The 22,519-nt window shown below is 56.3% G+C and overlaps 1 protein-coding gene across 7 annotated transcripts in view; it reads right to left on the bottom strand.

The window, feature by feature from the left end:
- The window catches only part of INPP4A (inositol polyphosphate-4-phosphatase type I A), a 115,874-nt gene that overhangs the window by 9,004 nt on the left and 84,351 nt on the right, over positions 1-22,519 (bottom strand). For 4 of the 7 annotated variants that reach the window (XM_052647544.1, XM_052647542.1, XM_052647545.1 and 1 more), the window contains 11 exons: positions 18,889-19,072; positions 18,293-18,511; positions 17,452-17,701; positions 13,941-13,973; positions 9,776-9,948; positions 8,798-8,921; positions 7,769-7,895; positions 7,374-7,514; positions 5,396-5,493; positions 5,180-5,292; positions 2,061-2,215 (listed from right to left, as the gene is read on the bottom strand). In XM_052647544.1, coding sequence (XP_052503504.1) covers positions 2,061-2,215; positions 5,180-5,292; positions 5,396-5,493; positions 7,374-7,514; positions 7,769-7,895; positions 8,798-8,921; positions 9,776-9,948; positions 13,941-13,973; positions 17,452-17,701; positions 18,293-18,511; positions 18,889-19,072 — 1,617 coding nt within the window. The remainder of the gene's footprint in view (positions 1-2,060; positions 2,216-5,179; positions 5,293-5,395; positions 5,494-7,373; positions 7,515-7,768; positions 7,896-8,797; positions 8,922-9,775; positions 9,949-13,940; positions 13,974-17,451; positions 17,702-18,292; positions 18,512-18,888; positions 19,073-22,519) is intronic. The other 3 variants (XM_052647547.1, XM_052647546.1, XM_052647543.1) reach the window with 2 other exon arrangements.

The raw sequence follows: 22,519 nt of genomic DNA, 5'->3' as shown, positions 1-22,519 counted from the left end.
TCAGGGTCCCTACCCTAACGCAGGGGGACGGCCGGCGCCCCGGGGACCGCCAGCACCCCAGGCATGGGCGTGCTCACGACAGGGCCAGGGGTGACAGTGCGGAGGGTGGGCGGCTGCCTGGTCTGAGAGCGCTGTGAGTCTGTGCGAACAGCCCTACAGAGGTGTGCGCTTCCCAACCACGGGGCTCAGCAGGGCAGACGTGGGCAGGGAAACAAGGGTGTTTGCTCACCCCTGTTCAGAGTGCTGACATTGCCCCGTTATCAACAGTTCAATGACAGTAAGCTGGATAAATTATAGTGTGCTACAAATGGTAAGACTTCCATTTAAAGTGAAAGTCGCTCACTCGTGTCCAGCTCTTTGTGACCCCATGGACTATACAGTCAAAGGAATTCTCCAGGCCAGCATACTGGAGCGGGTAGCCTATCCCTTCTCCAGCGGATAAGGGATCCCTATCCAGCCTGCATTGCAGGCAGATTCTTTACAGACTGAGCTATGAGGGAAGCCCCCATAAGACCTCCATTTATTAGCCCTCCAAAATGCTCACAAGACAGTCAAACGAGAATGGCAGCCTGAGACCAAGGGCGGAATTATACCCGGAACTGGATGTATCTGTGCATGTGTTCTCTGGGTTATCCTGGGACTGGCTGAGTTAGCCAGGGTGTGGATTAGCCACGCTCATAGCCATATGTATGTATGTAACTGGCTCTCAGCTATGTATCAAGATGTTACTAGCACTGTTCCTTGTAACAGCAAGAACATGGAGAGTTGTTCTGCAGGGTGTGGGGCGGGTATGAAAACCACAGGAGTAGGGGCTTATTTGTATTCTCCAGTTTTCCCTCAGGGACTATCACTCATTCACGTGATGGAAGGTGTGAGAGTGCTCTGCGTGTCAGAAGCTGTCCCAGGCCACCTGTGCTGGGCAGGCAGTGCCACACAGCCCCTCGGTGGGCTGTAGACAGCAGACGGGGCTGCCCACATGCATGTTTAAGGAGCTACGTGCCCCCTGGCCTCCTGAGGCCCCTGTGCTCAGAGGCTGTCAGGATCAACTACTGTTTCCTCAAACATGTTCAAGAAACCAGCCTGTGTGGAGGCCTGGATGGAGTGGTATCAACTGTACTCCCGCCTCGGGCCTGGTCTCTCTGATGGACCAGATGCTCCGACAGTGACAGGTGAGCCCCCTCCGTCTTTCTCGCTTCCTTGCTGCCGGGGGCCTGTGTCTCACCAGAGGAGTCCTTCCCACCACCTTGCAGCTGACGGCACCAGGGACGCCAAGGCAGGGAGAGTGAGAACTTTCTAAAAGCGCGTTGGTAAGCCGCGCTGAGGTCACGAGGTTTGGGGGAACTTGGAAAGACCGAACAGGACAAAACGGTTGTCTTTTTACTACACGTTCCTGTCAGGAGGCAGGCACTCAGGCCTCACTCTTGTGCACGACTGTGAGAAGGTCAAACGGCAGAGACATACAGAAAGGATAAGAGAGTTGAACACTCTGAAGAGTCTGGTGAGAGGACAAATGGGACAGAACACTCAGCAGAAGTGACTGGGAAACGAGCCTGGAACAGCATTGGTGGCTGCACGGAAGAAGACGGGAAAGCAGGTTTCTTATCCTTTCTTTAGGCATGTGAGGCGAGGGGCTCCCAGCAGGGCTGGGAACAGGGCATCGCTGACAGCGGACAGTGTTAGTCCCTGGGGTTCCCTCTGCAAACAAGCCTGTGGCCTCGGAGTCAGAACACAATTAAGGCCGGGGACGGCGAGCGGCTGCCAGGAAAGCAAGCCCAGCCCGCGGCCAGGAGAAGCGGGGCCCTGCAGTCTGTGGACACCGCCTCCTGCGACAGGAACAGCAGGAGCCTGGGGAACGCTCAGGACAGGGGGTGGCTGGGGACACTGGGCACCAGGTGGTGGCCACGCGGCCGCCTCGGAGCATCCGCTTCCCTCCCGCAGTCCCGCTCCCTGACTGGAAGCACACTGTCCAGGCGGGACCGTGCCAGGGGTTTGACTTTGCAGACCTGGGGCAGTTTTCCAAAGTCAAGCCGGAGCGCGGCGGCGGCGCAGCCGGGACTCACCTGCGCATGCACTCCAGGGCCTGCGTGAACACCTGCGGGGCCATGCCATGCTCGTGCTGCAGGATCAGGCACTGCTCCAGCGTCACCGACATCGCCGTGCGGTCCTTGGCGCTCTTGCAGCTGGTGAACCGGACCCCGTTGAGGCGGCGGCAGACCTGCAGACGGGAGAGCAGGGGCAGCTTGGAACGAAGCAGGAGGGCCCGCACCTGGGGAGGCGGCATGTGGTGGCCCCTCCACGCCCAGGTCCAGCCTCGGCTCCAAGGAGCCGGTTGCAAGACAGGCCATGGCCCGGGTGGCCCTGGGCGGGGGGTCTCCCCACAGAAGGCGGCTTCCTCCAGGAGGCCCCGCTGTCCATGGACCCACCTGACCAGCTGCCCCCTTCCCAACTCCGCCGGGACCAGCCCTTTGCTGTTGACCCCTGACTCTCAGCGGAGGTCAGCGCAGCTCCCAGGATATCCGGCCCCACTGGGTTTCCAGGCCTTTCTGGAAATCAAAGCACAGACTGCTAGTCTCTACGCGCCTCCTCATCCACACAGGTCGGGACAGCACAGCAGACCCACTTCCCTGCGGCCACCTCCTGCCCACAGGCTCCCCCAGCGAGACGGAGGCCCCGCGCAGGCTGAGGCTGCAGCCCCTCCCAAGCAGGGGGCACCTCTGCTCCCCGTGGGAAGAGTGCCTAGCAGCACGAGCTCTGCCGCTAGGCACAACCCCAGACACACAGCTCCAGGTCCAGAAAGCCCTAGAACAAAAGACTTTCGGGAGTAAGTTTGTGGCAGCCATACTTGGCAATAGGACCAGATCTGAGGGAATGTCAAACTACTTATAATTTTTATTTATCCCATTTTGTGTAAATATTCAGTTTGCTAATAAGTCACTTCAGTCGTGTCCGACTCTTTTCGACCCCATGGACTGTAGCCCACCAGGCTCCTCTGTCCATGGGATTTTCCAGGCAAGAATACTGGAGTGGGTTGCCATGAGCTCCTCAAGGGGATCTTCCCGACCCAGGGATCGAACCCACGTTTCTTCTGCGTTGGCAAGCGGGTTCTTTGCCACCAGTGCCACCTGGGAAGCTCGCTAGCGCATACTTTGCAATCAGGCAGCGTTCAGCGGTTGATTCCAGGCCCCAGACTGCTGACGAATGTGAAACCATCCACGTGCACACTGCACACAGACGGCCCTGTCACACGCCTGTGCACACACCGTAGACTATGCGCCCATCACCTTTCGAAGCACGGACCCCGATGAATCCTAAATATCTGGCCACGGGAGCCTCGGATAAACACCTCCAGGCCCGTACAAGAGGCTGCACTGTGAGAACAAGAGGAGCATCTCGTGAGAGGCCACTCTTCTACCAGAAGCCATGTGCCAGTGGGACCCAGGATGTGCCGCTCTCGGAAAAACGCCAGAGGGGCTGCGGGGGGTCGGCACCACGGTAGATGGCACCATGCCTGCTTCTCAGGCCAGGAGGCCTCAGGCGAGACCACGCAGCTACTAGCAGAGGTGCCATTGGCAAAGGGCAGAGTGCAGGCCAACACAGACGTCTCAGTTCAGTTCAGTTACTCAGTCATGTCCGACTCTGTGACCCCATGAACCGCAGCACGCCAGGCCTCCCTGTCCATCACCAACGCCCGGAGTTCACCCAAACTCATGTCCATCGAGTCAGTGATGCCATCCAGCCATCTCATCCTCTGTCGTCCCCTTCTCCTCCTGCCCCGAATCCCTCCCAGCATCAGGGTCTTTTCAAATGAGTCAGCTCTTCGCATGAGGTGGCCAAAGTACTGGAGTTTCAGCTTCAGCATCAGTCCTTCCAATGAACACCCAGGACTGATCTCCTTTAGAATGGACTGGCTGGATCTCCTTGCAGTCCAAGGGACTCTCAAGAGTCTTCTCCAACACCACAGTTCAAAAGCATCAATTCTTCGGCGCTCAGCTTTCTTTATAGTCCAACTCTCACATCCATACATGACCACTGGAAAAACCATAGCCTTGACTAGACGGATTTTTGCTGGTAAAGTAATGTCTCTGCTTTTTAATATGCTATCTAGGTCGGTCATAGCTTTTCTTCCAAGCAGCAAGCATCTTTTAATTTCATGGCTGCAGTCAGCATCTGCAGTGATGTGGGAGCACAGAAAAATAAAGTCTGTCACTGTTTCCATTGTTTCCCCATCTATCTGCCATGAAGTGATGGGACCAGATGCCATGACCTTAGTTTTCTGAATGCTGAATTTTAAGCCAACTTTTTCACTCTCCTCTTTCACTTTCATCAAGAGGCTCTTTAGTTCTTCTTCACTTTCTGCCATAAGGGTGGTGTCATCAGCATATCTGAGGTTATTGATATTTCTCCTAGCAATCTTGATTCCAGCTTGTGCTTCTTCCAGCCTAGCATTTCTCATGATGTACTCTGCATATAAGTTAAATAAGCAGGGTGACAATATACAGCCTTGACGTACTTCTTTCCTGATTTGGAAACAGCCTGTTGTTCCATGTCCAGTTCTAACTGTTGCTTCTTGACCTGCATACAGATTTCTCATGAGGGGGTTAGGCCTAATAATGTTTCCGCTCTGTGTGTGAGAACCAGTGTGGACACACGTCCCCTTGTCAGGGGTGAGTGAATGACGAGCTCTGAAACGGCCCTGGTACCCAAGGCTCAGACAGGGACTTGGAGCTCCACGAGAGCTCCTGAGAAGTTCCTGAGAAAACATCTAACATGTAAGGACTTCCCTTCAGGAGAAATGAGGAGATCAGAACGGCAGTGTACCGGAAACACTGTTGAAAGAGATAACAGGTCCTGGCAGCCTCCCTTTGAACCTATTTAAAGCTGTAGTGAGCCATGAATTTGAGCACGTATGGACTGTGCAGGCTGTTGACGGGGACAACCTGCTCATAAGCCTGGTTACCACATGCCCAGGGAAAGACTCTGAGTCATGCTCATCAGCCCTCAGGCAGCCCCAGCGTAAGCAGTTCACGGGCAACTCTATCTCCTGGGGCCTGGGCACACGTCCAGGGATTCTCCCGTGTTCTTGGGGAGAAATCTGTCCTCACTCCTCACTGAGACTTTAATTTGTTGCTGCTGTTTTATTATTATTACTGTGAACACCTCCCCCCACCACAGCATGTACCTCGGCGGCTTGCCACAGAATGTCGACGTTCTTGTTCTTCCTGGCGTGCACGTTCTGACCCAGGAACCGCAGCAGCTCTGGCAGGCAAGTCTGGCTCCGGGATCGAGGTAGACCTGGAAGAGGGAAGGGTCGTGGAGCTGGGTGGCCCCAGGGGACAAAAGAGTGGGTGAAATCTGCTGTGAGTGAAAAGAAAAAAAAAAAAAAAAAACAACTTACAGTCCTCAGGCAGAACTTCCTTAAACTGCTCGAAGTAGGAATTTAACCGCACCAAGCTCTCCACGTTGATAACTTCTTGTAAAGACGTGTCGCCGAACCTTTGGGTCACAGGGGGACACCATCAGTTTGCCAACGTGACTTGCTTCTAGTAGCAAGTGACCACATTTCAGGCAGCAGCGCCGATTCTCTCAATCCTTAAGTGTCTAAGTTTGAAGACACGTTCTTCCCCCTAAGCTTACGGTCATCTGCCCATGTTGGTGATAAGTCCAATGTGTTTTATCAGCAGGAGGCATAACCTGGGACAGATATGCCTCAGAGGCAGCCAGGCCCTCGGGCAGCCCTGCCCCGCCCACTGCTCCGTGAGGTGCTCCCATCCCCGAGGCGCCCAGAGCAGGACAGCAGTGGGGCTGTGGCCGGCGAGTCACGACAGTGCTGTCCTTGAGAATCTGCCACTGAGGGACCATTCCCGACCAGCTGTTTCTGCCAGACAGTCCACCCTCTCCACGCAGGCACCAGGCCCGCAGGGAGTGGAGAGGAAAGCCACCCACGAGGGAGCCGTGGGTACTGTCAGACATGCAGCTCTGCAGCCCCAGGCCTGGACGCCCATCCCCTCCAGCACTTCCTGCCCAGGGAGCTCCGTGCACATCAGCCTTGTCCCAGTCCCGGGTCATCTCATGGACCTGGGACAGGACACCTTCCCGTGGGTCCACCACGACCCGCCCACCCAGATGCCCACGATGGCCTTTCCTCCAGGCCCCAGGACATGAGGGGGCTGTGCTGGTTTAGACCCTGCTCCCAGCTCCCCCTGTGCATGCTACAGCCTCCCATCTGGGCTGGCCTCAACCCTTTGCAGAAACACCTCTTCTAGAAACCACTATTGCTTCAGGAATAGTAGCTGCAGACGCCTGCACGTTATCTCCTCTCTGCCGGGGGCCCTGACGGTACCCACTCTCCCTGAGGTGGACGCCTCAGCACTGCCCACACCTGCCAGGTCTCTGCTTCCTGGGCCGGTGTGCCCTCTGCCCCCAGCAGACCCTCCTTCTGGCTCCAGAAAACCAGCCACTTGCCACCCGTAGGGAGGCCTGGCTCTCGCGCCCACCCTGCTGTGGACCACATCTCAGCTCCCATCGTGTCCTCCCGTCTGCACTGTCCAGGCCTAACCCAGCCTCTGGCCCAGACTCTTCTGAGCAACCTCGTCACCTTGGACCTCATGTCTTTCCAGCATGTGGCCAGCGGGTAATCTCCTTCAAATGTGAACTGGCTCCTGTCCTGTCCCACTAAAAGGTGTCTGACAGTGGGGGCAGGACCCTTTACCTGGGGGTCAGTGTACACTGACCACTGGGCTTAAGAAGCCCAAGAGGAATTACTGTCCTGGAGACCAGGTGTCCTTATCAGTTGGTGCTTTATGATAGCTCTTAACTCTAAACCCCATCTATCACATGCATGTAATGATGGAACAGGAAAGGTGTTCATGTACCAGCAGGTCAGCAGCAGCTACACATACACAACCTCCTCCCCTCCAACACAGATGCACACCTGCTTGCACACACGGGCACGCGCAACTCCTCCCTGCCAGGTGACCCTGAGGGGATTTTCACCGTACAGGATTAGGACCGAGGCGTGGCTCTCCACCCCACCTGCCTTCGCTCAGGCTTCTTGGCCTGGGACTCCAGGTCTCTCCTCCACCTCCTCATATGAACAACTCCTACTTACTCTTCAAAACCCACTTCCAGGAAGCATCTGGAAGCACTCCCAGGAAGCCAGGAAGCACTCTCAGACCTCACAAGTGCCACTGCTTCCTGCTACCAGCCCACCTGTAGCAGTCAGACCACGTCAGGTTCGTCTTTGTGTCCCAGCACCACCAAAGACGGGCCCAGGGTGAACCTGAAGACGGGTGACAGGTCCACAGAGCCCTGAGGAGGACTGAGTACACGTGCTCTGCCAGCTCGAGCGCCCACGCCCGCCCCCCAGCCCGCACCTCTCGGCCAGCGTCTGCTGTTCGTTGATGCCCACGTTGAAGAGCACGGGCTGCACCCGCAGCAGCATCCCGCTCTGGATCTCCCGGGGCAGCGCATCGAACAGGGGGCCTGGCAGCGGGATCCGCACGTTAAAGCCGTCCCTGCAACAGAGAGGAAGAGGGGCTGGGCCTGTGACCGGGAGGCGGGAGGCGGGTGAGCAAGGAGAGGAAGGGTGGGCCAAACTCGGCGACCTCTGAGCAGCTGGGCACCAACCGGCCCGGGGCTGTGAAATGAGTGTCGCGGGCTGTGAGCTGCTGAATGATACAGAAGAAAGCAAAAACGAAGAGCGTGTCACGCGTGATGAACACAAACGAAAATACTGCACTGGTTCTGAGAATCAGAAAACTCTGCCTACCGATTTCCTGTGATGACGGGGAGCATGTCAGTGGACGCGTTAGAAGTGGCCTGAGTGACTTTGAAGGTCACATTCCTCAAGTCCGTGATCCCAAGGCTCATGTCCTCCAGCATGGCCAGTTCCTCCCCTGGAGGCCAGAAAGGGAGGGGGCTGTCAGGCAGAGGGGCCCTGCGCTCAGGCCAGCCAAGAAAGGCAGGCGATGGGCTCAGGGCGCTGAGACGCGGAGCGAGGGTAGGGGAGCTGGAGGAGGCTTCCCGAGTGCCTTCCAACTTCTCCGTGAGCACACCCCACTACGCGAGTCCCAGGGCCACGTTACGAAGGGCAGCTGGCACGACTCCATATCCCTGGCCCTCTCCTGGTGAAGGAACCAGGGACAGGGACGCCCATGTGGGGAACTTCAAGAACAAAAGTCATCTCTTTGGATGTTTTAATCTTTCCACATTCTTTAGATTTTCTATCTAAAGGACTTCTTCAGGTATGTCTTCAGTCTTATAACTCCAAAGATAAACAGATACATTAATAAAAATTTTTACTTACTTTTATCGCCTAAGAAGAAATAAACAGAAAATGAAGGTAAGGAGAAAAAAGCCCTTTTAAGACAATTAGGAAATATCAGAATTTTTAAAGTGGTCCTATCTGTTGACCCACCAACTTTCCTTGCAGATGATTTAGCGGGTGCGAAAATGGGCCAAAAGTGCACAAAAACATGCAAAGATGTTTTAATAGGAACAATTCTGAAACAGCCCAAATGTTCCACAGGAAGCTATTGCTTTAAAAATTGTCATCTATCCTCAATTAGAAAAACCTTCAAGATGCGTAACAAAGGCAACAAGGGGTGTGTTTGTGTGTGTGTGTGTGTGTCTGTGTCTGTGTCTGTGTGTACACACAACTACATAGGGCTGTTTTCAGTTCTCTTATACATTTGGGAGCTTTCCGGATACACTTTACTCAGCATGCACTACCCGCGCTTCAGAAAGCCACTGAGGGGGCCAGGAGGGGCCCCACAGGAGGGCCCCCACCCCGGCTCACCATAGGTGCTAAGCAGGCTCTCGAACTGCGCCAGCAGCCCGATGGTGTAGAGCTGCCGCAGGAAGCCGTCGTCGTGAAGGCAGTTCCTCAGCTTGATGATGAAGCCACAGATGAGCGCCGTCAGCTGTGGGGACAGACACCGCCTCGCCTCGCTCTTGGCCCGGCTGCGCCCTGCGCCCGCACTGCTCTGCCTGCAGCAGCCCCACGCCCTCAGGGCCTGGGGCCAGGAGTGTGGAGGCCACCGTGGACGAAGGCTGCAGGGAAGGCGCTCCAGGCTTGCTGCTTCTAGAGGTCAGTCTAGTTTTGATTCAGCTCCTCACGTGACCTTGGGGTTACTCCTGGGCCAGAATGTTCTGGAAGCCCTGATCAATTTCCCCAAGGTGCGGGAAAAGCCCTCTATGCCCACAGATCCAGTCCAGTGCTGAATGGAAACTGGGCTGCTCATGACAAGGAGCACAAGCAGAGAACAGGGCCCTCAAGAGTTTCCTGGGCAGGAGCTCCCGTCACACCCCGCCCTCGCAGGCACCCCAGGCCCTGAGCGGACAGGCACCGCACAAACCCGCCCAGCTGCTGCCACTGTTCCCACTACTGAGTACATCACGGCCATCTGTAAACTGGGGTGCTCACTTAAGCTCTGCCTCCCCTGCAGGGAAATCACCAGAACAGAGTGGTGCCTGAGCAGGTGTAACACCTGCTGTTTTAAAGATTGTGCGTCTGCTTTGCAGGGAGAAACAAAGGTGACCCCATGCCTGTGCAACCCCAGGCCCCTTGGGGCAGGTTCGGGGGAGCAGGGGTGGCAGCCCGAGCACCCACGTGCCTCCAGCTCCCCCTCCCCCACACTCCACGCCCACATCCGGGCCGTGGGCTGCACTGGCAAAGCCAAATGCAGGAGGGCACGGCCCTGCTGGCTTCCTCCACGGCGCAAGAGAGCCAGGCTGGCAGGCCAGGCCCAGGTCTGGGCTCGCTCGTGGCACATACCGTCTGGCAGAAGACCACATCACGGCGGTACTGCAGGCTCAGGAAGCTGGCGATGGTGGGCGCGCTGTCCTGCATGAGCAGGAAGACCATCGCCTTCTTGGCCTTGTCACTCATCATGGCCACGCAGTCGGTGAGGGTCGTCAGCAGCGGGTACAGGGCCTCGCTCCACTCACCTGGCACAAGGGAAGGGTGCCTGAGACGGTGGTGCGGGAGGCCCCAGCCCAGCCCCGCCACCCTGTCCACTCCGCCTCACTCCAGGAGGCCCATAGCTGGCCCCATGCAGCCTGTCTCCGCCTTTCCAGCCTGAGGTGTCTCCGGGGGGCCTGCCCGCCCACTCTCCCGAACCGCGGGGGACTCTGCACCAAACACTCCTGACTGTCCCCTCCCAGGACGATGACAGAAAGGCTCCAAGAGCGCGTGGCGTCTGCTGAGGCCGGTCCCTCTCAGGGCACCACTGGTCGTCCCCCGGGAGACCTGTCACCTGGCTTCTCTTGACCCAGGCAGCGGGGCACGGAGCCCTGCGCTTCTGGAGCAAGGCCAGCCACCCACGCTGACCTGTGCTCAGCGGGCTCAGGCCCTTGGCCTGTGTCTGGGGACAGAGCCTTCCCCAAGGCAGCCCACGCTTTCAGCCCCCAGCGTCCCTGCCCCCATCCTCATCTTCCCATCATCTATTCCTAGCGTACTGGGGTTTTTTTTTCGGAATATAAGGAAACTTTGACCCTGTACCAAAACAATTTTTTAAAAATAGATGCTCAGGGGAAAATGAACAGAGTGAAAGGTATTCTTGGCCTTGGCTCTTTTCACCTTTTCTATTTAGAAGACATTCGGCAGATAGAAGCCATGCTCCTATCAGTTATTTTTTTAACAGGCCACGAAGCCCAGAAATAGGTGCTGGCTCATTACCACTGGGTAAGCCCCCCCAGAATCCAGCATGCGGCCCAGGCAGGGCACCCTCCTGGAAAGGGGTGTGGGTCACTGGGGGCCTATGGCCATCATCCTACTTGGGACAGGCCCCAGGCCTTGTGAGCAGGGCAGCTGCCAGGATGGTCAACTCTGTCTCAGATAAACAGAATCTAAACAAGAGAAAAGGGGGCCACAGCTCTGCCCTGTGTGTGCATCACACTCTGTTGAGAAATTTAGAGAAACGCCTAAAACCTGCAAAAGGACTTCCCTGTATGGTCAACACAGAAACTCAGAATTCGGAGATGAGCGAAGTGTGCATGCAAGGCACACTACGTGCATGAGGACTCATGTCTGTCACGGAAACAAGCGGCTTGAATTTGCCAAGTCTACAGCAGAAAGGTCTCAGTAAGGAGACCACAGTGACGAGGAAGCCTGGACGGAAGAGTGGGAAGCGGGAGTCCCGGGCCCAGCTGCTGCTGAGCGGTGGTGGGTACACCAGGGGCAGGCCCCCACCACTCAGCCACGGGGCCTTCGCAGCAAAATGGGATGGCTGCAGTAAACAACATCCACATCTCTTCCTTCCTCTAAAATTCTCCAAGGCCGTGCTTTTGTTTCTTTGAATAACTCTGTTGAATCCATGTCAATTATACTCAACAACTACCAAAAATGGCCAATAGTCATTAAGTTTTAAGTCAAGTCCTGTGGGGAGAGGCAGGCAGGCATTCAGACCATCCTTCACCTAAGAAGTAAATGCTCTGAGAGCAAATGCTGCCAACTTTGCTTGACTTTTCCACTTAATGTGAATATATATGTGTAATATGCAAATTTATGATCATTTTAACCTGAAAATGAGCAGAATATACAAGTGGTCTGATTTGACTGAACAAGCTGTCTGCATACAATTTTTTTTACTTTGCCTTACTTCTGTTTAAACAAAATTCATATAAGAATGGCTTAGTTTTGCTACATTAGAGGGGAAAAAACACTGGAAAAAACTGTAGTGTTGGAAGAATGGTTTAAACAAAATAGAAAGCACTCAGAATTTGTCAAAGAGAAGAGGCGTAAGCCCTGAACGGGAGATGAGCCTGACATCGCCCACAGAAGGGCTCAGCGTGTCTGGGTGGCTCCAGGGTTCACATAGTGTCGACCAGCCCTTAGTGAGTACCTGTGAGACCTCACTTTTTAACTGCTTTCTCATCTAATCCATAAAGAGGGGGTGACTAATACAGGTAAGGGAACAGCCTCACAGAGGCGAAGTCTTTTCCCAGACACACAAAAAGAACTGCCATCTGTATATAACGTCTGACTACGTAAGTGAGCAGTGGCTGGGGACATGACATTGTGGGTCAACATGAAGACAGAGCAAAATTTAAAACTTCCAAACAAAATGAACTTCAGGGGCAATAATGAGATTTCCTCCGGAACCTGATTAAGTACATGACTCTGGGACGTTAGTGCTGGTGAAGGGGTTTACTCGGCTTCCTTCATCGAGAAAGCCTGGCCATGAAAAAAAACAGCAGTGACGAAGCAGCATCCTTTTTGGGACAAGCTCCTGTTCCCTGCTCACCTGCGACACCCACTGAGTGCAGCCCAGGACCACGCGGCTTCAGACAGCTGTGCTTTCGCGTGTGCTCATTAACAGGGGCAGGAAGGGAGGAAGTAGGGAGAGGAGAGGATGTGCGTGTTCTAACTCGGACTCAACACAGCTCTGTGAGGAAAGCTGAGGGAACTCTTGGCAGGGACCATCTGCGTTCACCTGACGTCAACTGTGGATGGGCCACCTGAGTGTCAGGGAAGTGGCGGAGCTGACAGGAGACGAGGAGAGCGTACAAGCCAGGCTGTTTGCTGCCTGGGAAGCACAGGACCGCCCATCAGCTCCGCAAACTGCAGGACGCGCAGAGCTGAGGAAAGCCCGAGCTCTCCAGGACCACCACCACCTCCCCTGGTCTTAATTTCTGGGGACCGTCACTGCCACAGAGCCTGGGGAGACAGCGCGGCGTGAAGGCAGCAACCTGCCGTGCAGGTAAGCTCAGCGGGGCTGCGAGTCTGGGCACCGGCTGGGGAGGGGGCGCTGAGGTAACTGCCCAAGCAGCTGCCAGGCCTCAGAGAGCCCAGGGGACTGGTGCTGGAGAGGCTCCTGGCCAAACTAAACTTGGGGCAGGGCAGGGGGAGAGAAACTGAGGGGCCGAGAGCAGACTGGTGGGTCCGTTACAAGGTGCCCGGTCAGATTACCCAGCGAGGAGCTAACAGCACCGGGGGCTCTGGGGGAACCGCCGTGAGCAGAGCTGAGTGCCCGGTGCCCTGGGAGTGAGAGGATGCGCAGAGCGCACGGGAACAGGGGGGTGAAGCCCACAGTCCTGGCTGGCTGCACTCGAGGTAAGCACCGCGTGTCTCGCCACATGTACACGTGCAGTCGGGGCATGTGATCCTCAGACTGACGGGCAGCTGGCTTTTGTCAGGGAAGCAAAACAAACACCGTATCTGGGGCTCTCATGCTCACTCTGGGAAAACCGCAAGCCACACTCAGGGAACTCAGTGTGAACTAGAGCAGGGGTCGGCACGTTTTCTCTGTAAAACACTGGACAGTCCACGTTTCAGGCTCTGAAGGCCCCGGGGGTCTCTGTGGCCACTGCTGAACTCTGGAATTGCCCCCGGGCAGCCACGGAACTGTGTGAACGAGCAGGTGTGACTCACTTCAGGAGAGCGGTATCTAGGTGAACGGGGTTCCCTCAGAGCTGAGGCTGCCGACCCCTGAACTAGAGTCATGAGCACCGGCTCCTCCATGCAGATGGAGCAGAAAGGACTGCATCTCCAGCACGAACTCCACCTGAGCCCAGCAGGGTCTGACGGGACGTCTGAGGCCACAGCCAGACTCGGAAGAGGGGATGCCGCGAGACTGCGAGGCACAGCACCCGGGCAGCTATGCCTCATCTGCCTCCCTACCTTCCCGGGATGCTTGCGGGGTCGGGTGGACTCACAGGAAGCGTCGTTTATAAACACGAACTTGTCTTAACCAGGCCCCCGACTTCAGGACCCCCAGAGCACTGAGACACGAGCCGTCTGAACGGCCGCAGGACGCCCCAGTGCCCAGCCCGCCTGGCCCCTCGGCATACCTAAGAGCAGCTGCTACATCCGTCACAGGGAAGAAACCCCTCAAGCATTTTCCCAACTCTGAGAGCACATGGTAATCTGACAGTGGAGCTACCCACACGACCTGGATATTAAGAAGAGGTCTGCGGAGCCTTGAACGGAAGCCACGTACCTGGGCTGGACTCTTCAGGAGGGGGGCTGCAATCTGCACAGAAATGGAGGTGACATGGATGATTAAGGCATGCACACAGTTCAAACACCAACAACTCAATGCTTAGAGCAACTGCGGCAGCAGCCGGCAGTAAGCTGGCTAAACTGAGCGGAGAAGAGGCCGGGGGCCTGCCCGCCTCTTCCTGAGGGGCCCCGCGGAGGTGGCGGGGCCGCTGGGAGCGCACCGCCCGATACACCAGCGTCAGCACTCATGCTGCTGACACTTCAACATGAGACGCTCTTCAGGAAGAGCAGGTTTACGTGTCACAGTGCGATAACGCCCCCACGCCCATCGCACGGCACGTGCCGGAGCCCAGGACTCACGACACCTGGAAGCAGGCGTGTAGTGAGAGAGACCGACCAGTAAGTAAGTGTCCAGTTCAGAGCCCACCGCCCTAATGGGCCGTGGAGCCTGGGCTAGAGGTCAACTGCTGAGATCCAAAAGGTTGGAGTCCGGTCAGGAAACCCATACACCAAACACATCCACGCCCATCTTGGCCACATAAGCCGAATACAAAACCTTTATGACTGAGGGAGGGCTACAACTGGAACGCCCCCTTGGGTCCCTTAAAGATACCAAGTTTAACTTGATTTCACCCTGAGTAGCATCAGGAAGTACTCACTTCAATTTCACTTTTCCTTTAAAAACCCCACCCCAGGGTGGGGTTCCCCTGGGGCCAGGGCTCAGCAGGACCCAGCTTTAGGAGCCAGCAGGACTCCTAAAATTTTCCTGGTTAACTGTGTGTGCCACTTATTAAGAAACAAGTTTGAGAAGGGATTGTTTGGGGGTAAAAGCTTATTTTACATCTGAACTTTCGGTTTCCAAGAATGTTTTCAGATCCTGAAATAGGCAGTTTCAGATCCCCAAGGACAGACAGAGGCAGCTGGATGGACACTTGACCCCCTGGGCTTTGCCAGAGGGCGGTGGCCAGGGTCTCCCCTCTGTCTCTGGCCATGACTTCCTGAACTGGCCAGCGGGACAGAAAACAGAGCAGTGTTAAAGACCTGTGTGTGGTGAAGACTTCAGTGTCATCTCCAGAGCTCACACCCCTGAGACCATCTGCTTTCTAAGGAGGGAAGCCACCATGGGGTGTGTGGCACAGAACATCTGTCTGGTTAAAACCTGAAGTGCCTGGGAAGAATACCGACTCCTGCCTCCCCAGAACCTCTGAGATCCCGAATCTCCATGAGGAGAAGGGTCTAGAGGCCTGCTTTCATGATCCGCACTGATCCCAAGTGGCTGGGCTGGGACTACGCCTGAGAAAAGGTTGGGGGCTAAACCTGCTGGGTAAATTCATCTTCAGTAACAGGGAGAGGGAAGGATCTCCTCTGGTGGCCTTAGGGCACTGAGTCCCTTGAGATTTGCTGACCACGGTGGACGGCTCCACACACATGCAGCACGTAATCTCAAGGGCACACGACCTGGGCTGTGACCCGTAGACCTCGGGTTAACAGAAAGCAGGTCCGAGGTTGGAATAACTCTCTGGGGACAGAGAGAGCAGGAGTGTGTGTGCACGGGATGTTGTGGAAGTCCGCAGATCCTGGCAGGCTGGCGGGGAGGGGTGAGGACGGGTCACCTGGGGAGAGACAACCAGGAGAAGGAGGGCCATGGAGCCTCTGTGGCTCCTGTCGGTGGGGACTGGTCAGTGGGTCCTGCTGAGCCCTGGCCCCAGGGGAACCCCACCCACCAGGCAAGGTTGAGGCAGGGCAACTTCCTGATGAAAGATGAAAACCAAGGACCCAGCAAGGGGTGGGGAACTGGAATGAAAAGGGATACTAAAGTCTTTCCAAGAAGCAGAAGTTGTTGTTTACAGGTAATAAATACACTGGTGTGAACCCAACCGGCTCGTTAGGCCGAAAGGACCACCCTGGGAACCTGGAAGGGCATCAGGAAGCATGACAGAGCCCAGCTCTGGCCCCTGAGGACAAGAGACGGAGTAAGACAAACGTCTCAGTCTGGTTCCCCTGATCCACCGCAGCACACGGGGGTCTGAATGGCTTCCCGGCTATGCTTAGGATCATGGGCGGGTACTTTGGAGGCACATGGTTTCATATGTTTCTCTGAATGCTGATCAGCAGAGTCAGACTCTCAGACACTTCCTACTCCTGCGAGCAGAACAGAGCTGATCTGTCAGGCACACACAGGTACCAGCCACACCCTAGATATCATAAATAAATGCTCATTTAAATCACTTCAAAACTGCACTTAAATATGTCTGTAGTTTGAACATTACCAGATGTGCCTAGAAAAAGAGAGCGTTTAATAAACAGTGTACCTGATTAAACAAGCTACCTCCTGCATTTTTTAAAAACTCCAATCAATAACTTTTTTTTATCTCCAGAAAAATGTTTAAATTGCAAGCAAGACAATATTAAAGAGAGATGAGCAATGAACTTTCAGAAGATTGTTAAAAGCAACACAATTTACGGTAAAAAATGAGAACACGAACGACGACAAGACAGCTCCATGAACTAAATACAGGTCTAGGGAACTGAAAGTCAAACCCTCGCAGATGGAGAGTGGAGGATGCAGACACTGTGGAGACACACGCTCGTGAGAGGAGCGGCCTGGGGACAGACTGCAGGAGGGCTGGAGTGCAGAGGGCATCTGACTCACCAAGCCGCTCCGACAGGAGCCTGCCTGTCGTGAAGGAACGCTGCCCAGCGTGGAAACAAGTCCTGCTGCCGGAGGCCTGTCAGCACCTTGCCTCCCACTGCGTGACACTCCCAAAGGGGAGCCAGGAGGCAGCGGCGGCCAGTCTCAGCTGCCTGGCCCACGGCCCCACCAGCTCTTAGTAAAGGCCGGAGCTGTAGGGACCAAGCACCTCCGTGTTCAGAAAGCACGGCACCCCCAGCTTTAGGAGCCAGCAGGACGGAGTGCCTGGTTAGGCTCCATCTCCACAGATGGCGGGCTCTTTATGCAGCAGGCTGCTCCAGGCCACTGTCCTGCCATCCACGGAGAGACCCACCTGGAGGTGGCGCTAAACAGATAAACCCCACCGGGCCCCAGGCGTGGCAGAGGGGCCCACCCTGAGTTACCAGCACGGGCCAGGGCAGCAGGCTGCGGCTGTAAAAGGGCTCCCAGCCCACGACCACCAGCCTCTACAGACAAGCGCTGGGCCTGCCACCAGCTCACTCTTCCCTGCACGCTGCGCCTATTCCTTCATCCCTGATGCAACAGGCAATCTCATCAGAAAGGTGTCTACCATTCCGCTTCCTTCAGGTTCCCAGGTGGGTGGACAAACCACAAATGCTTAGGAGCCCGACCCTCCAGATGCAGCAGGGGGGACCCGGGAGGGCTGAGGGCCAACAAGCCGTGAAGACGCGGAGAGCCCCCCGCACCTCGCCTGCTGCTCCGGGCACTGCGACACTCCCCTCTGCTGAGAGGCCTCCCTGCAGTCTGCGTGGGGTCATGGAGTTAGAGACACACGGACAGACGGACAGTATGCATGGGACCTGGGCTGCATACGCACGTGTGGGTGTGGTCGGGTGAGGGCAGCATGCAGCGGAGGGGCATGGCGAGGAGGGGGCATCGCAGAGGGCGTCCTCCGGTCGGATCCAGTAGGCCTGGCTGCCCCGGTTACCTTTGCGGCTGGAGCCGCTGCCGGCGCCCGGGAGGCCGTCTTCGCAGCCCTCGCCCTGCAGGCGCTCGCGCTGCAGCAGCTTGTCCACCCGCTGGATGATGCACTCCAGGCTCTTGTCCACATTCAGCCACACCTTCTCCTTCCAGAGCAAGGGCACGGGGTCAGTGCCTCGGGTGGGGCAGAACACAAGCCAGACGCCCCCGATTCGGATCCCCGCCTGGGCCCCATGCTCCCCAAAGCCCCCAACTTAGAAACAGCGAGAAAATTCACAGCTCCAAAAGGCAAACCAATGTCCTGTTTTGTGGAGAGTCTGCCAGTCACTATCCCAGAGGCCAGGGCAGGCAGAAGGGACGGTCTCGTCCCCTCCTCCGTCCACCGCAGACCTCACACGACCGTCACAGGAGACTGAGGCCCCCTGGGGGGAGCTGCTGATCACTTGGGTTTGGGAGGGGGTGTCTCCAGAAACACAGACAGGATTCAGGACACTGGGGTGGGGCTGGAGGAGCCAGTGCCTCTGAAGAGCAGACCCAACAAGCGACAGGGCTGGCTTTGTGGTGTGTCGCTACGAGAGGGACAGACCTGCTCTTGGGGCCCCCCTTCGGGAGAGCACGAACTGACGTCAGAGCACAGCTCCCAAGTCCTCAGTCCCTCAGTCCCAGGAAGATGCAGCCTGGCAGGGCCCATGGCCCGCTCAGCATGGGGGGTGGGGGGGTGGGGAGTGCGGACTCACCCACTCCCCCTCGTGCCAGTCCACCTGCAGAGAAGACCGGCTGTTCCTGCCCGACCACCGAGCCATGAGGGTGTCCTGGTCATTCCGCAGCATCACCTGCTCCTCCTCGGTCGAGGTGGGCGAGGCCTTGGAGGCGATGTAGTCAGGCCGGGCGGCATTCAGCCCATGGATGGAGGTAGCCAGCAGCTTGCAGTCACACACGGTGACCAGCTGCCGGGTCTGCAGGGACACACGCACACCCAGCCTCTCAGCACCCAAACCGTGCTGAGCAGGCCATTACCAAGGAGGCGGAGGAGCCGCCCCAGCTTCAACAAGCCCCCGGCACTCACTGCAAAGTCAAGGGCATGAGGCCGTCACCGAGGATCCTGAGCCCTGGGCTCCGTCACTACCTTGGCCCCCCTCCAGCTCTATGACCACAGGCCAGTCCCAGACCTCCACTCCAGGCTGTGTGGGAAACAGGCCTGAAGGCAGACAGACCTTCGAGGTCATCCCAGCATCACCACTTGTGTGGACAGCTCTCAGCACACGTGAGGTGTCCAGGGGTTTTCAGAAACCCAAGGGACCCACCCCCCCTGTAGCAGGAGAGTCCCTCCTACCTTGTCTGCCAAGATGGCAAGTGTTCTTTCCAGGCCAGTGGCAGACCTGTCCTTGGCCGCCCTCGAGAGCCGCTCGGCGTAGTAACTCACTTGGGTTTTGAGGGTATTGATCTGGGCAATGATCTCCTTAGCTCTGATGATGTCCTGTGGTATGTAGATGATGGACTGGCAGCTGGATGATGTGCTAGGAAGGATTGGAACAGATTCAAAAGGGTTCTCCCAAGTTGACAAGGCTGGAGACACCCTCCCAAGCCCAGCCCACACCCAACACAAGGTGAAGCGTCCTGTTCCTCAGGGGTGTCTTCCTAGGCTAGTCTAGTTGTTGACGGGCAAGAGTAAATCTCAGGAGATCCACCCTGTCTATATGGTATAGGCTTGAAATGTTAAAATACAGTTAAGTCTTTTATCTATATTCCCACATATCTGTATTTCTACTGTGTTTATGCACATGTGTACAGATACTGAGCCCGGTAGCCATCTGAACATCCACCATCTTTCACCTAAGAACCTCTTCTGTCAGTTTCTAAGTGTTACCTAAGTGGAGACTTGGGGTCTGCTGATTCTGGAGGGGGTCACGTCACAGTACAAGCAGACTTCAGTGGGGGCTGGACTTTGCCAAAAGATTCCTGGTTTCTCATTTGGCCAACAAGGACTTCAAACTTCCTACACATAGACCCACACCCTCCTTTGTGTGTTTACCTCAGGAAGTCCCCAGAAAACTGGGCTTCTGTCCTTTCTCTCCTGCTCTGGGACTCCCTTGCTTAAAAAATCTTGTCCTGAGGGATGGAGGGGCATGGAGGATGCGCCAGACCGGAGGCAAGGCAGTCAGTGACTTAGGAAACCGGTCCTCCCTATCTCTGCCGCCAAGCGACATGTGTGTGCCTCTTGGGATGCAACGTCAGAGCCACAGCTCAGCCACTGCCCGGCACAAACACCAGCCTCTGGGGAACCAACTCCATCTTGGGACCTTCTAGATGGGGACATAAACTGAATGTCTCTTGGCTAAAATGCCAAATCAACCCTATATTACAAACTTATTTTTCAGACCACCTGAGGAAGTGAGGGAAGCAGGGGGAAAACATATAAGGCAACCATCTTTCACGGAATGAAGGGCCTTGACTGACACCCTAAAAGAACTCTGGGGGAGGAGAGAGAAGGTGGAGGACCACACCCTCCTTCGTTGCCCCGGGAGAAGAGGGTCACGTGATCAGGGATGAGCCCTTTCCTTACTGGGCTCTTTCCAGGCTAACCGGAAGCCGGGTCACCAAGAAACGGCCCTGCCCTGCCCCCGACAGACTACGGGGTCAGCATGCACACACGAAAACCACAGCACCCCAGAACAAACAACACCCCAAGCCCAGACGTCACAGTGAGAAACGATGGAGGTGTCAGAAGCCCATGCAGCAGGCCGCAGTCAGGCCCGCACAGCATGAGGTGCACACGCTGCTCTCCAAGCTGCAATCACTCTGCCCAATGAATAGCTGCCACTCAGCGGAGTCAAGTCTCAGGATGGGAGTTTTCAAATCTCTTCTTCCCAGGCCCCAGTCTTGAGAGAACACTCGTGACGTGAAGTGCACGTTCGTGTGTGTGTGGAACGGTGTGTCCATTTCAGCAAACACAAAGCCTCTAGCCAGCCGGAGAGGAATCACCTCCCCACTCCCCACGAGTCCTCACACACAGGTCCTATCAGTAACTGGGGCTCATGGAAGGGACACATGGCGGGAGTGAGAAAGGACACGCCTCAAACAGCGGCTGTTCATGGGCGACTGTGAACAACAGTCGTGTGAGCCCAAAGACTAACAATGGGGCAGCTGCAGGGCCTCGGCTGGGGGACAGGGCCATGGCCCCGTGGCCCCCTGGCCCGCCCAGCCAGGGCCCTGAGCTGCTCCAGCTCCGAGAAGGCAGCGGTCCCGAGGGCAGTGGGAGCCTCACGAGTCCTGGTGCAGAGCCCCTGTTCTGGGCCGGGGCCGCGCGCTGGGTGAGCCTGGGGAGGCCTGGAGCAGCACCTGGGGGCCCCGGTCAGCAGGCACCAGGATTCTGGCTGCCGTCTCATTCTTTGGTGGAGAAAGTCATCTGATTATATTAACCCCTGGTTTGCCCTCCAGGGGTTAAACCCTAGTAATTCGTTTTGCAAACCTCCATTAACCATTAAATATAAAAATGTACACTGGGGACTCCCCTGCTGGTCTACGACTGAGACACTGCACTTCCATGGCATGAGAGGGGTTCAATGCCTGGTCAGGGAACTAAGACCCTATGTGCCATGAGGCATGGCCAAAGAAAAAGCAAGCTGGTTTCATTCCTGCGAGAGGTGAAGGGGAAGTAAAAACAGAAGAGCCTTAGATGGCAGTAAAAGAAGCCAGGAAGGGACTCCCAAACACATCACTGTACTGGCTTGAAGCCTCAGTACCTGGGACCTGCCTGGCCTAGGTGCTTCCTTGTCATGGAGAGAGAGCTGGGTCTTTGCTCCAAGTGACGCAGCCAGACTGGGAGGGTTTGAAACAGCAGACTGGAGACGGGCTATTCATTATCACAGAACATTGCAGTTGGAAGGAGAGTTCTGTCTATGAGATTACGGCTAGGAGCCTGCGGGGGCGTGGCAGGGGCAGCACCTCACAGAGGAGGGGACAGGCTTTCTCTGCACGAGAGCAAGACCCAAACGCACACTCTCCACAGACAGAGAACTCACCAACACTCCTCAAAACTGCTAAAGAAAAGAACCAAGACGAAATATTAGCAGCTTGTTAGCAAACGGCAAATGCAAAACAAAAAAATCAAGTTCTCTTTCATCAAAATTCTGGAGATAACTTGAGGAGGCCCCGACCACAGGGAGGATTCAACTTAGGAGCCCAGGGTGCTCCCTGGTCAGAGCAGCGTCTGCGCATGTGCTTGAGCCCCAGGGAGACGCTGCATGTGGTGGGTTACACCTGCGCTGAGGAGAGCTCCCCTGGTGCAAACCATTCCTGCAGGTGGTTTTATGCCATGAGTAGGAAAATACATAAACATGTACGTTATATATTTGAAAAATACTACAAAAGCCTTTGGGGAATAAGAGTCCTGAAGTTCACATGCAGGATAACTAGTGTCAACACCCCGACCTTCCTGGGCCAGGGCCGGCCCCTGACTGGCTTTCTCCCCCAGGGCCGAGTCGCACGCTCACACCCCCACATGCAGTGCAGCGACACACGCGCGGCTGGCCGTGCAGAGCGGCGGTGGCACAGGAAGCTGGCTTTGCCCTAATTCCCAGGGGACCACCAGGCTGGAAAATCCTCGGGTGAGTCTGGTGGCCTGGTTTGAGGAGCCCTTGGTGGGGCCAGATCCATGTCAAGGGGGCTGCAGGAAGGTGGGCAGGATCCCAGAGATGCTGCCCAGTCTGAGGCTCACTTCCCACCCTCTGCCCTGGGGACAGCGCTGAACCCTGAGTCCCTGGGTGCTCTCTGCCTGCCCGCTCACCCCTCAGCCCACTGCACCTGTCCTTTCTCCTCAGCCCCTGCAGTCCAAGGTCAACCTGCTCAAGCCCTGTCCTGACACCCGCCCAGGACACAGAGCCAGCTCTGGCCTGAGGCTACGGCCAGCACTGTGTGTGTGGCCTCAGTCGCCAGGCCTCCACAACTGCTCCACGGGACCTCCT

The sequence above is a fragment of the Budorcas taxicolor genome, chromosome 11 (assembly GCF_023091745.1).
Source record: "Budorcas taxicolor isolate Tak-1 chromosome 11, Takin1.1, whole genome shotgun sequence".
Lineage (NCBI taxonomy): Eukaryota > Metazoa > Chordata > Mammalia > Artiodactyla > Bovidae > Budorcas > Budorcas taxicolor.
The sequence above is the reverse complement of the archived record's forward strand: the minus strand, read 5'-3'. Positions and strand labels throughout refer to the sequence as shown.